At 42.6% G+C, this 15,009-nt stretch overlaps 2 protein-coding genes across 2 annotated transcripts in view; both read right to left on the bottom strand.

Moving 5' to 3' along the window:
* Nucleotides 1-437, bottom strand: part of LOC134798209 (cell adhesion molecule Dscam2) — a 249,341-nt gene extending 248,904 nt beyond the window's left edge. Inside the window, exon 1 of the mRNA XM_063770574.1 lies at nt 33-437. Coding sequence (XP_063626644.1) covers nt 33-55 — 23 coding nt within the window. The 5' untranslated portion in view covers nt 56-437. The remainder of the gene's footprint in view (nt 1-32) is intronic.
* A 7,631-nt stretch (nt 438-8,068) lies between these two features.
* Nucleotides 8,069-10,330, bottom strand: LOC134798052 (uncharacterized). The gene has a single exon (XM_063770379.1). It carries the CDS (start codon nt 10,328-10,330, stop codon nt 8,069-8,071), a length of 2,262 nt encoding a protein of 753 aa, XP_063626449.1.
* Between the last annotated feature and the right edge of the window lie 4,679 nt (nt 10,331-15,009).

Genomic DNA, 15,009 nt, shown 5'->3' with positions numbered 1-15,009 from the left:
ATGTGCAAGTGCATGCCTTATTTTAAACTTACCTATGACGTACTGACACCGCCATCCGATTCAATCACAAAATACGCCGCTTATACATATCACAATCGTAGTAGCACATGGGTTCTACGCGACCGTCAGCTGTTCGCCGTACGCACGCCGCCTGGCCAGCGTCCACTTTAAAGAACGAGAGTCCTAGGCAGGGGATTGGTATTTATCAATGATTATAGGTTATATTTGCGTTCGGCGGGGCGTGTTACGTCATCGTTCGTCGAAGCGGGCGGCCCCGCCGCGCTTGCCGCCACACTAATCAGTAATCGTTGTCGGGAAGGGAGGCTGCGCTCCCGCCCGCGCCCCGGACCCGCGCGTAGCCTACCATATAGGGGTGCAGATGCTGAAAAAGGTACAATTCGAGGAAAACGCTCATGCTGAAACGTGCAGCGTAAACAAATAAAAGCATTGCTTCACACGTGAAAACCCGTAGCGTTTTGCGTATTGTATTCAGGGCATAATTCCATACTCGTTTTGTATGAAACAAATCGGTATTAAGTACTTACCTACATGAAAAAAACCGATAAATAGCTACCTGTGTGGACCGTTCATTATAATTAGATAATTGTATTAAGTCTAACTAGAACTTTTTGTCTTTTAGAATATTGTATCTTCCCAAATATCAATTGATGATTGAAATGATTTAACCATTATAATATGTGTAAAGCCGGTTTATATTCTTACCTACCTATTCTTGACCTGAAATATAACTTTAAACAAAATAACTTTAATGAAACTTTAAGTCAAAACGTGACTTTAACGAAGCAGTATCAAGCTCAAACTTATTAGCATACAATTTCATTTACCTACCCAAATGATAATTGAGTCTATCATGTATCCAAAATGGCAGTCATGAACTCACCCCCGTCTGTCTACACGCGCTTCATCAACACTTAATCTATGGCGGCTACAGGATCCGAATTTTCAGGGGTGACACACTCCCATTAAATATTCATTCTCGAATTGTAAATTAGTGAATTCTCGCAGATAACAGGGTGCTGCGATAAGGGAAGTGGAGAATTAGCGGGTTAACCGCCGGATTGGGTTGTGGCAACCCTAGACCCGTAGGTACCTACCTACAGTTAGTGGCATAATAAGATCGTACTTGGTACAGTGAGTGACATAAAGTCAGAAGGTTTAGTAGGAAACTTTTATCAAATTTATGATGCATTAAATATGATCATATTTTATTAAGCTAATAAAGTACCTACTCATTAAACATTTTGAAGCCGGTTGTACAGATTTCATGTACGAGTAAGCACGTTTTCTTCACCTTACCCTCATGAGTCTCATAACCGTATACTCGTACTCGTACCTAGTTAGAATGTCTACATTTTATAGAAGGCGCCTTTTTAAAGCACTTGCAAGCCAATTATCGTTTTGTGAAGAAATCAAAGTTTTAGTTGTTAATTTATAACAGTTTTAGCGTAATATTAAAAATGAATTTATGCCGTTTTTTACAATCTTCGAGAGTGAATTAATTTATGGTTTTTATTACAAACTTTAAATAAAGAGTCCATTTTTGACTTATACATATTACATATAACAGTGGACCATATATTACAATCACGAGATCTTGCCCCAAGAAACAAAATATGTTAGAATTGGTTGATATATGCCGCCAAAAATTTTGTGATATTCAAATTAGATTGTGAATTATTACTACGTTCGTTTTCGGAGCAGAGGCTTTATGTCTTTATTGATTACCTTGAAATTTTTACTCTCTTTTAGCTGTTTACCTACCTACTATGTATTTACATCAGTTATACTTCCAACGTCGACCATGGATGGTTACTTACATGTTGTAGTTGTTGCACACGCGAGAAAACGCACAACTATATGAGCATTCAAAATAAGCAGCAAAATTATACCTCAACACCAATAGCAAAAATCATTTCAAAATTCAAAAACAACAGTATAAGAATTTACAAAAGCCTAAACCTGCCTAAAACGCTCAATTAAAGTTTATTATACAACAGGATATTCTTAAATTACAAATATTAATTCTCAGCTCATCAGCGTTCATAAAGCATCTTAATGTACACTGAGTGAAACTTGAAAATTAGTTGTTAAACAAAGTTAGTCGACCCTGCGCCGCGCAAGCGCTCTACGCCTACTCGAGAGATCTTCAGTGATGCCATTGCAAACACCGACTATGAGCGATTCGAAAATTACATATTAACCAGTAAAAGTGTGTTCTCTGGTAGTGAATAGTCGCTAGGAGTCCTGAGGTCACGGCAGATTGGCTATATCAAGAATTTAATTAGTCTATACTCACGCAACCAACTGGAATACACAGTGGTTAGTCACTGCGCTTGGTGAGCATATCTCTACACAACCAGTATAAGCTTAGTCTCTGATTAAATATAGTTGGTATGATTATCAAGACTAAGTTATAACAGACTTGAGCTGCTTGCGGTAAATTCTTTTGTGAACAGCTGATCTTTAAAATTCAACGAGAAACTGAAGCGACACGACAGTTGTGGCTCCGATAAAGGTAGGCTGTCCATCAGATGCGAAAATACATTATATGCTAAGAATACATCGGGGTGAAATTTGGGGTATTAGAAATTATAATTGGAGTACGATTTGAACGATCGCGCTACAAAGAGTAAAGCTAAGTATGTAAATGTAACCCTATATAGTATGAAAGCTGTAACGTTACGTTTACGGAATATAACTGCCTACTTCCAAGCGAACGAAATCACGGGCAGAAGCTACAGAGGGCCTACCGCGAACCACGTTCGACGTGTTGCCTCTCTGTCGCACTTGTAAATTCGTACGTACATAAGTGTGACAGGGAGGCAACACGTCGAACGTGGTTCGCAATAGGCCCTCTGTTCCTACTGCAATGATTGATGTCAATACGCCACAAAATCGTTAAATATGAAACTACTTATAAAGAGTATGTGATTTTACTTAGTCCTTTTCCCTGAACTGCGTCCAACTTAAATTGGGTCACAATATAACATTGTATAACATTGAAATTCCCTTTCCGTATCAAGGATAAGGGTGCACTACATATAAGCCTACACCCAATGGTACCTATACTATACCTTAATAAATCTATTTACGTAGGGTCTGTGAATGCAATTTAAGGGACGATTGACGTTTATTTAATTAAGTAAGTAGGTACTTACTTGAAATCGAACCATCGTTTTAAGTATTTGAAACATAAAAACAGAGGTTAGTTTCAATTTTAACAGCGTTTCAAAGAGTTCATTCGAAGTTTTTCAACCTTTTTCGTTAATAAACGTTTATCTTACATTAAATCCCTAATTGTTCTAGGATATGATTCATTCTCCACTATAATTAGTGACTAAATACACAAGCAGTCCAAAACAGCTGTTACTGCTGCTCTCTTAGTAATTAATCTCTTCAAGTTGTGCAAAGAAGCAAGTTAGTATGGAGTTCACTCTGCTCTATTGAGAAAACTGAGCTTTCTGTATTACAATGTCGTTGTAAGGAAGTTAATATACCTAGTTTGGTGTAGGATTGTTTATATAGTATGCATTAAGTGTCGGTAAAAATGTTTCCTATATCATCCGGATCATATTGATTAGAATCAAAAATTAAATCTTTCTTGATATGTAAAGTGCGCTAAACAGAAAATGTTAAATGACGTGTAACGTGTGTGACGCTTGTTATCAATAAACGATTGATTTATTGATTAAAAAAATGAGGTAATTTAAAATAAATCCTGAAATATTTATCTAAGTCATATTCAAAATTCAAATTCGAAATATATTTTGTTTCATAACTTGATGTTACAGAGGGGCAGTACAGTGATCCCCACACTAGGCTTAGTGTATTAGATTATTATTAAAGTACTGATTTAAAAAAGGGTTACAAAATTCAAAATCCCATTACTCGTAACTTCCTCTAACGAACTATTCACGGAGCGTTTTCATTTCAAATAATGTAAAGCGTACCTCCACTTGCTAAAAATTAGGTCAACGACTGCAAAAAATCAGGTACAAAAACCCTCAAGCCCGCTGCATCAAAATTTCACCTCGAAAATTTACCGACACAGTTGCATGCCGACAGTAGGCTTTCCTTCCCCCTCTTTCCCTTCTCCCCTTGAAAGGGGGGGAGTCATTGTGCTGTCACAGGTGAGAGCAGACGGGTCGCGGAGCCCTATTCTGAGGGGATAGCGACCGCGAAAAGGTTTGCTTTCTGAAAAATAGACAGTCATTAATTTTATAGCATCTCAAGGTGATTATGACTCGTTTTCGTCGAGCTTAAGTCGTTTTTGCAGCTTGAAGTCATTGAAGGTATAAGATAGCTTTATAAAAAATCTGAAAATAGAGGCCGTTAGCAGAAAAACGTATTTTTATTCTTTATCAATAAAAGTTCCATAAAATATGAGCCTTGTAATTGAAGAGTTATTAATTTCACGACGATGACAAACAATGGAATTTAAACTGTCGTGAGTTATACTAACATTAAGATAATTATACGGTTTAACTCACGTATTTTTATTCACCCGCGCGACATGATTCGTGAGCGTAAAAATTAATGTTAGTCCAATCACGACGGTTTAAATTCGATTGTTTGTTCATAGTCGCGAAATTAATATTTCTTTCGTTTACTTGCGTTTCATTAAAAGTTGATGACATCTTTCAAGTTCTCCAAATCCAAACTTAATATTTTGAACTTGAACACTAGATTGTTAATATTTAATATGAAGTCTGATAAAAGTTAAAAGGTTATGTAGATAATATGTACGATGCATATATTAATTTTCAGAATACGTATATATAATAGGTTGTACCTCGTCTACGAAGTTTGAAACCTGTCCGCGTCGACACTCGATGGCACAACGGGGAAATTGGCGCTCAAACAATAATTTAATACCCACAACAAAGTTAGCACGTCATAACAAGGTGCAGCACGAAATTCGCATTATGTTGTACAACATTCAATTTAATATTGTGCTTTGACTGCCTTGCTTGGCTTGAAGTTGGCTGTAGTTGGCTGTAAGTGGAGGTTTCAGGAGACGTGGCAGCGGGAGCGGAAGAAACTGCCCGATTGTAACTTTAATATACCTACGTCAACTAATAGATCTAGAAACGATATGGATTAGACGCGTCAGTGTCAAATATGACGATTTGTTTGAAGAAACCTCACATTTAACACTTACTTATCTAATCCATATCGTTTCTAGATCTATTAACTGACGTATCTTAAAGTACGAATCGGACCGAAAGTCCCTAACATAATGGACTGATGATATTGGAAGCAGCATGCGATCTTGATACTTATGGCGATTATTGAGAGCCTTAGTCCAGCACCTTCCCAGGTTTTGTAACTGATATGATTATGATGTTAAGGTATTGCCGTTATAATAAGCTTAGCAGAAGGAAATAAAAACTCGTTTTTGTTCTTTACTAAGAAAGTCGTAACAAGGTATTACGCGTACAAAACTTTTTACATGTTTGTTACAAGAATCAAATCTAGTAATAAATACTTTTTATACAATATTTTACACACATGTTAGTTACCTTTCAAGTTATTCGCTTACAGTGTAAATTTAACCATTGTTAAAGTGATTAATACATCATTATCTGCCTGCATTCGACGGGGGTAAGTGGCGTACTCGTAGGTATTTCATTAAATTGCCCCTCGAAATATTTGCTTTGTGCACTATTATTTCTGATTTAAAAGGTAATACCATTAATTTCATCTTTTTAGCTATCTATTGAATGTTAAATTCGTTTATTTCAGACTTTGGTATACCTATACAATGTTAGTTAAGTACTTATGTTATCTTAAGCAAACTAAAAATATAATATACCGTAAATTGGGGTTAGTAGGGATTGCGAGGGCAGTTGGGGTATGAATGGTGTGAATAGGGATAGTAGGGGGGTGAGATGGTATTTTCAGACCAGGGTTGTCACATTGTTACGTAATATTCTCTTGAGAAGTCAAGCTATTCTAATATTGTGTCAATTCTAGCAATTATCCTATCTCACTCAATTCCTATCCCCCGTAACCCCAACCATGGGGTGAGTTGTGATTTTCTACTATTTTATATATAATATAATCGTTGAATCTATGAAATGACACGACTGATTATCGTTAAAAAATATAATTTCATACTACCGGAAAACTTTTCAAGTATATATATAACTCAACGTGTCACATATAAAAATAAACTTTTATTCAGGTTTGAACTTCGGATTTGTCCCAACTCACCCCATTTATACCACGGTAAGTTATATTATTACTAATTCCATAAATACTTAATATCAAAAATTTTCAAAAACATAAATATTAAAAGCTTATTACATTCGTGTAAAATTGAATAAATTTCGATAGCAGTAAACAACACAGTTGCTAAAGTGTGAAAACTATGAATACCAACGAAAATGTCCTAATGCCCCGATAGCCTGATATAGAATGCAATTTATCTGGCTAAGTTCATTCAGCTATTCGAATAGCATTTAACGGAACCTAAGAGAGATATGGGTTTAGGTACAAAATGTGATTGTTGTGGAAGACGTAAACTTCATCTTGAGCTGTTTACGAGTACATAAGAGTCATACGCATTTTATTCTATGCTTAAGTTGTTCGCGTGTTTTCTGTAGACATGCAGGATACTCGGTTCAGTAATAAGGATAGTATAGCAAACTAACTGTCAAGTTTCTTTGCTCTCATTATAATATACCATTTTCTGGAGTTAGGTCCGCGCCTACAAGTATTAATATAACAAAATCTACATAGTCTTAAGTTTAGCTCTGTTTTATATGTATAGGTAGAAAACTATTCCAAATCTTGCCTGCAAGAGTTGACCTAAACAAACGAACTAAATAACGAACTTTACAAGTTAAATAAAAACTGTACTAAGTTCAACATCAACAACACATGTTCCCATTTACAAGACCAGACGATGAATCCAAATAATTATAAGCAAGCCAAGACGAGGGTACTTGTGTAAATGGGTACGTAGGTACCGAAATTATTATTAATCTTAGTAAGTTTGTTCAGGACTCGGGCCCATCAATCAGAACGTCTCTCGCAGATTCCGGCCCTGATACGTGTAACTTTAAGAATCTTGTTTGCCGGTAAACTTATTTATTTTACGGAAAAAAAACTTTATGAGCAAATTGTGTTTTGTTGTTTGTTAGTCAAAAAAGAGTAAAGTAAAATCAACGACGTAATATAAACCATAACTCAATATTTTAATGCTTATTTTTTTATATAAATGTAGTTTGCAATTTGACTTTTTGTGAATTTTAGAAATCTGGCGATAATTTAAATAGGTACCTAGTAGAGAATGTCAGAACTTCATTTACTATTCCTGTCTGAAAATTAATAGAGCTAATTCGTGGTGCTAATCTTGTGCTAATAATACTCATAGAATATTTACATTAATATTACAATGGCATAATAAAGTTATAAAAGTTGAAAAAATGCGTTAATAGTGTAATTAGTATGAGCTTATGAGTATTTATTAATTATAAATCGTTCATTATTGTCGAGCGTAGTTACTGTGGGGCTCGCAGATTCCGAAGTCAGGAACTCGTACACGACGGCTGGAACGCGCTGGCTGGCTGCTGCAGATTACCTTCTTGATACCGCACCATTACCGGGGATGTGTAGGGTGTTTAATGAAAACACATTTGTTGATTATAAGAAAACTTTGGAGAGTGTCACAGAGCTGGTGCCTCTGTGGCTATTGATGAGTGAGTGACAAGCATCCAGGGTGGGCGCGTATATATAGGCGCGCTCGGCGCGATCCCCACCGTGGGTACTCTAGGCCACGCCTACTCAAGGCGTGGGTGTTACGTGCAGAGTGAGAAATTGTTTTATTCAACCAATAAGCTTAGTCTATTACATACCTATTGTTCGTAATTAAGGGAAAAGGGTATGCAATTTATTGGGGAACAATTTACACTTAAAATTATACACATAACATAATAAAATTAATAAAAAAATGGACACAAGTTACATAATAAAATAAACACACAAAAGTAGATTAACATATAAGAACGATTAAAACTAAACATGTATGATTAAAAACTAGCTATACACGACAATCTCCCCCACGTGTGCCAACACCGTCTGATTGCGAGGAGTATATAGGTATAAGCCGGGAAACTGGGCGACGGACGTCACCTGCGCGGGTGCGAACAATGGCTACTCTTACGTGGCCATCAGGGCCGGGAAAGAGTTGTGCGATTACGCCTCTAGGCCATGTTCCTCGTGGCATGGAGCTGTCCGCTACGATGACTACGTCGCCTACATATAGTTTCTTCACGTTCTGATGAGCACCGGGCCGAGGGAGGAGGCTGGGTCGGTATTCTCGCTGCCAGCGCCTCCAAAAATGGTCGGCTAAGGTCTGCGCTGTCTTCCATGACGAGAGTGACATAGTCGCGTCTGTGAAGACGCCCAGTGGTGACATTGAGCTCGATCGCCCGATGAGAAAATGGTTCGGCGTCAGAGCTTCGCTGTCTAGGTCTGGATTCACTGGTGTCAACGGTCGAGAGTTGACTATGTGCTCGGCTTCCAGCAGTAATGTATGCAGAACTTCTTCCTGAGGTGCTCTCTCTTTGAGTGTTACCTTTAGTGACCTTTTCACGCTGCCTACGAGCCGTTCCCATGCACCGCCGGCGGAAGGGTTGCCGGGCGGTATCTTTTTCCAGGTTATGGCTCGCTCGATCAAAAATGGCTTTAAAGTGTCGGGCAGCGTCTTCTTGGCCTCTGCCAGTTCTCGCTCTGCGCCGTAAAAGTTGGTGGCGTTGTCAGAGTAAAGAACTGTAGGCGTGCCGCGTCGCGCTATCATTCTGCGCAAGGAAAGTATCATAGAGGATGCCGAAAGTGAGGCGGCAAGCTCTAAGTGCACAGCGCGTGTCGTGAGGCATGTGTATAGTACACCCCATCTCTTTTCGCGGCGGCGGCCTATTGTGATTTGCATAGGGCCAAACAGGTCTACGGCTGCAGCGGTAAATGGCGGTTGATTCGCCTGGAGCCTCTCTGGCGGGAGGTCGCCTACAGGAACCTTGAGTGTGGTTCCTTTATAGGTCCGACACCATTGGCACTTGTTCGCTATATAGCGAATATTACCGCGCAGCCCGATAATGAAATATCTCTGCTTCAACTCGTTGATGACGGTTGCGTGGTTGCCATGGTCGAAGAGCGCATGAAAATGATGTATTAGCAGCTTGACGAAATCTTCCTTCGCGTGTAGAACGGGTATGTGCACGTCCTTGTCAATTCTAGCGTTTAGCACTATGACTCCGTTCTTATCAAGTTGTATTGCTATCTTATGCAGCGGAGACTTCTTCGGTAGAGGCCGCCCAGTTTCCAATAGCTTAATCTCCTCTGGAAAGGCAGCATGTTGACTCCGGCGAATTAGCAATATCTCTGCTAAATTTAAATGCCCCTTATTCATTTCTGTATCTGTTTTCTTAGATAGCAGTGAGGCTTTAAATACCTCGGCGGCAACCAGAACCCTAGCGGTGGCGCGAACTAGTCGTACGAACTTTGAGAACCTACTTACCTCCGGCAGGTACTCAAACTTATTTTTCGCGACACCTACTGAGCATACGAGTTTGCTAACGCGTTCTTCGCCCGTATCGGCGACGGGCGTTGGCGCTTTTTCGGTCGGCCAATGCTCTTCGGGTTTGCGTATAAAATCGGGCCCTATGAACCACCGGTGGTTCACTCCGAATTGCGTAGGTATACCGCGAGTCGCGTCGTCCGCCACGTTAGCTGCACTAGGCACCCAGCGCCAGTTGGCGGGGGTGGTAGTGTTCTCGATTTCTGCTAACCTATGTGCTACGAATGTTTTATACCTACGTGGGTCCGAACGTATCCACGTGAGCGCCGTTTTGGAGTCAGACCAAAAATACTTGTCCTTTATTACGTAATCTGACTCCTTGACTATGGTTTCCGCTAATCTAGTAGCTAGTACGCAGCTCTGCAATTCCATCCTCGGAATGCTAACTACCCGGAGAGGCGAAACGCGGGCCTTAGCGGCTACTAACGCGGAAGTTCTAGTCCCCTCGGGGTTGATGCTAACTAAATACACGGCCGCGGCATATATTTTTTCGCTCGCGTCGCAAAAAACATGCATATATGCCTCCCTATTAAATGCGGTCACGTGTCGCGGAATCTCTAAGTCTCGTAATTGTTGTACGTTATCGATGAACGATCGCCAGGCGGGTGCGAGTGAGACGGGTATAGGCGAGTCCCAACCGATTCCTGTCCTCCATATTTCCTGCATTAACGCCTTGCCTAAGACGGATATGGGGCTTACGTAACCGATCGGATCGAATATTGACATCGCGCTACTCGTTACCTGTCGCTTCGTTGGCAATTTCTGACCGTTAAGTACGTCTTCGGGCGTATTACGAAAGTTCACGTCGAAACCTAAGGTGTCACGCTTGTGATTCCATTTCAAACCTAAGGTACGTTCGCTCTCGCTCGCGCCTAACAAAGACGTTTCCTCTTTGAAATTACCGCAGGGTGGTTCGAAGCGAACCCGCGGAGTTCGAAGGACGCGCGCATGTTTAGCTCGTAAATATCGTTTACTACGCGTCTGGCGTGCTCCTCTGACGTGTCGAGGGCGATCAACATGTCGTCCATGTACGTATTTTGAATTGTTTTTTCAGCTGCGATCGGAAACTCAGTACTATGCGCTTTTGCGTTTTCGTTTTTGACATATAAAGCGGTTGTCGGCGACGCTGCCGATCCAAATATAAGCCGCTTCATTCTGTACTCTTGTGGAGGAGATGTACGGTCTTCCCCCCTCCAAACGAAACGTAACGCGTCCCGATCTCGCTCTACTATTTCGATCTGTAAAAACATCTCTTTGACGTCGGCTATCACCGCGATTTTACCTTCGCGGAATCGCACTAATACGCCAAAAAGTGACTCTAACAGGTCGGGGCCGGCTAACAGCGCGCTGTTGAGCGAACGTCCGTATGCTGCAGCAGCCGCGTCCCAAACTAACCGCATTTTACCGCGCTGTGGGTGAAATGTGGGGAAATGAGCTAGGTACCACGTCCGAGGTGAATCGGGGGGCGGGGGCGAGTTCATTTTCTCCGCGTAACCTTTATCGAGCAAATTGTTCATATGTTTCGCATATTTGGCTTTCAACTTTACGTCGCGGTCTAGTTTACGTTCTAGACTGAATAGCCGCTTTAATGCTTGCGCTCGGTTATCGGGGAGTTTTTCGTCGTCAGTTCGCCATAATAAGCCCGCTCGATACCGATTCTCCCCCGGTATCTTATCACACGTGGCTTTTAATAAGTCTAGCGCGCGTTGGTCGGGATCGGCCCGAGGCAACTTTTGCGAAACGCCTAACGATTCTATGTCGAAATGCTGTTTCATAAGCTCTAGAGCTTCGTCGTCCGCGGTTTTAGGCCGTGCGTGCCCAACAAAATTTACCGCGGCCCGACGCGTTCGGTCTGGGCCGTGTAGGACCCATCCTAATCTAGTTAGACTCGCGACGGGAAGGTTAGGCGGGCCGTCTATGACTTGCCGAGAAATGATGAGGTGCCAGTTATCTTGGCCTATCACGATAGTAGGTACTGACGTCGGGTAACTTAACTCGTCCGCGATTTTCGACAAATGTTCGCACTTGTCGACTAAGTCACGTGGTACGCCTTGCGAACCTATACCTATATCGCCTATCGTGAGCACCTCCATTAACTCCAAATGTCGGCTACAAAAACCCTTAATCGCGACCTGAAGTGGATACGAATCAGGGTCCGTGACTCTGCCGCCTATTCCTTCAATTTCTAGCGTCTCTCCGCGTACACGAGGCGCGATTTTGTCAGCTGTCTCGTGCAGCATTAAAGTCATTGCCGCGCCTTCATCGAGTAGCGCGAGGGTTTGTACGGTACCTAAAGGTCCCGACACCTCTACAGGCATGATTTTGAGATACGTTTGCGGGAGTCTAATATTGTTTACAGATGCGGCCGGCGTACTGTTACCGTTCGCGGGCGCGGCCGCGTTCAGTCCGTGTAACAGCTTACTGTGTCCGGCTTCGCACTGATTTACACCGCACGCGACGTATTTACACTTAAACGGCCTACCGTGATTCACGTCCAAACATCTGTAGCACAATCTAGCACCCTTCACCAGATCCCATCGCTCAGATATCGTCGCGGCTAAAAACTTTGAGCACGCACTGACTTTGTGCTCGTTCCCGCTCTTACAAATGGCGCACGTACTGCGCGAGACAGGGACGGACGATACCTGCTGTTTGGGTCTAGCTCCGGTTGACGCGGGTTTTTTTTTATTGTTATTTTCGCGTGGTTTTACTTGTGCGACAGTATGTTTACTACGCGATAGAGATGGGTAACTCAGGAGTGATAGATAAAAAAGATATATATCTTTCTCGTTTCATGAATCACTCTTCTTGTCTTTACGAATCCGAATGTATCAGTATATCCGTACCGCTCACTCCCTCGGCAACGATTTACTAAAGCGAAAGCGATGACTCGGTCGCGCGTCGACCGAAGTAACACGAACGAGCGACAGCGGTCCTTCAGGCGGATTCGGACACGTCATTCGCTATTCCGCGAGAAGTAAATAGTATAGTATTTCTCGGTCACGCAGGATGCAATGCAAATTGCAATGATGAGTTATTAATTCGGTTAATGAGTTAAATTGCATTGCATTTAATAAAATGTAAACAAAAAGTAATAAGGTATTTTATTAGGCAAATATATTCTTGCGCATGACAATGACGAACCAAATCAAGCTTCCTTGTGAATCTACCAATCTATATCCATCATAATACAAAATGAAAATGAAAATGTCGCCACGTTATAATAACAATTCTGTCTCTCTCTCATTCATAAGATGACGCAAAGTCAGTAAGTGTCGATACAGTTACGAGCGGGACAACTGATACACACGGATATAAAGATATAAAAGAGTGATACATATCCCAGTGGTAAAAAGATATATATCAATCTTTTCCCTCTACTGACACATTTCGCCCATCTCTACTACGCGACCTACTCTCCGTTTCGCGTGGGTAATCTTCGTGGAAATCTGACTCCGAGCCCGTGCTACAGTCGCGGGAGAACGCGGGGACGCGAGATCTAGAGGGAGCGTTGCTCGACCGCCTAGGTTCGTGTTCAAAAGATACCGTGTTCACTACAGCTCGCGATCTAGTAGCCGGTCTGCGGTTTACGCGTTTGGCTGCAGTACTAATATCGTTGAGAAACTCAGATAAAGCGGCTAAGCCGGGAGTTTCCGAATTAGTCTGCCTATATTTGGCCCATTCGTAACGCACTATCAAATTTAATTTGTCCACTATTTTGTTCACTAGTTCAGGCGCGTGCAAATATTTTTCTTAACGCAATGATTTTATGGTGGCGACGGCGTTCGCGATATGCGCGGCAAACGACGTGATATTAGCATTGTCTTCGGACAAACGCGGCATGCGTTTGATATTATGCAGCTCCGTAAGTACAATTTCCTCGGGGTCGCCAAATTGCCGTTCTAGCGCTTCCATAATTTCGTATGGATCCTGAACAGTGTACATGATCGATTTTACGGCCGTCCGGGCCTCGCCTTTAAGCGCGCGTCTGATTCTACTGACGTTATTGACGGCACTAAATATGGGCGACGTGTCCTCGAACTCCGCTCTAAACGATATCCATTCGGTGATATCTCCGCCGAACGGGGGTAACTCAGGCGGCTTGTGATACATTGGCGGGTAGGTACCGTGTGGTACCTCTAAAAATCGCGGTTGCGGTTTGCTGGCCCGGTCGGGCACGGCGCGCGGCGCGGTCTCTTTCGGCGGCGGGATTTTAACGTTTTTACGCGCGATCTCGCGCTGTAGCGTCGCTTGTCGTTCTACCCAACTTCTAGTTCGTACCTCGGCCTCGGACTCGACACTGCCGCCGTCAGACTGCGCCTTAACTTGGGCAATCTGCAGCATTAACTTGGCAGTATCGGACTCTGCTTTGGCTACGACTAGAGCGGCTTTACGAACCTCGAGCTCTGCTAACAGCACGGTTAATTCACTATCGCGGTCCCTATTTACCGATTCGCGAACAGACCTAACTGACTCGCGAACAGACGGCGCTCGCGGCGGCGGCGCAACAACGGGTGGCACTAAAGTATTCGACCGACTGCGAACTACCACTGTATCGTTATGGAGCTCGTCTGAGTGTACCGACTCATTTTCTTTCTCATCACTAGTTTTCTGGTCGCCACTGGTGCCTTTGCTCCACGTATTGGTTGCGCCGGACGTAGTATTGCCGGACGAGGGCGTAGGCGTGGGGACAGGCAGGTCCCGTTTGCGTGAGCGTAGTGATCTTCCGTCTTGCGACATCTTCTTCTTTCTTGATTTTTACGCACACAACACAACACAACACTTGACACACGCGGGGGGTCCCTAACTATATACAAATTTACCTGCCTAACGCCTATGCTCTGACGCTACCGAGCGCAGCGTCAGTGCCCCTAAGCGTGGATCCCTCGGTGCACTGAATCTCCCGCAATGGCTAAAGTGCAAGGCCTAGAGCGTTCGAAAACAGTGTGATGGTATCACCATGTGACACATGCAACGAAAGTTGCCAGGACACGTGAGTGGAGGCGAACCTACAACAGTGCACGGTCCACCGGCAAGCCGGTAATGGTGGGTTACGGAAAAGGTTGGTAGATAAGGTCTGAGCCGAAGCGAACTTCGGGGGCTCAGCGCGTTCGTTTTTCTTATTTCTTTGTTCTCCTGAATTAAGTATAGTTCTACTTAAAATTCAGCGCGTACTTGTTTCTTTCTTCATTCGGCAAACGAAGGACCATAATGTCGAGCGTAGTTACTGTGGGGCTCGCAGATTCCGAAGTCAGGAACTCGTACACGACGGCTGGAACGCGCTGGCTGGCTGCTGCAGATTACCTTCTTGATACCGCACCATTACCGGGGATGTGTAGGGTGTTTAATGAAAACACATTTGTTGATTATAAGAAAACTTTGGAGAGTGTTGGGAGGCTGGTGCC

The sequence above is a fragment of the Cydia splendana genome, chromosome 16 (assembly GCF_910591565.1).
Source record: "Cydia splendana chromosome 16, ilCydSple1.2, whole genome shotgun sequence".
In the NCBI taxonomy this organism is placed as follows: Eukaryota; Metazoa; Arthropoda; class Insecta; order Lepidoptera; family Tortricidae; genus Cydia; species Cydia splendana.
The sequence above is the reverse complement of the archived record's forward strand: the minus strand, read 5'-3'. Positions and strand labels throughout refer to the sequence as shown.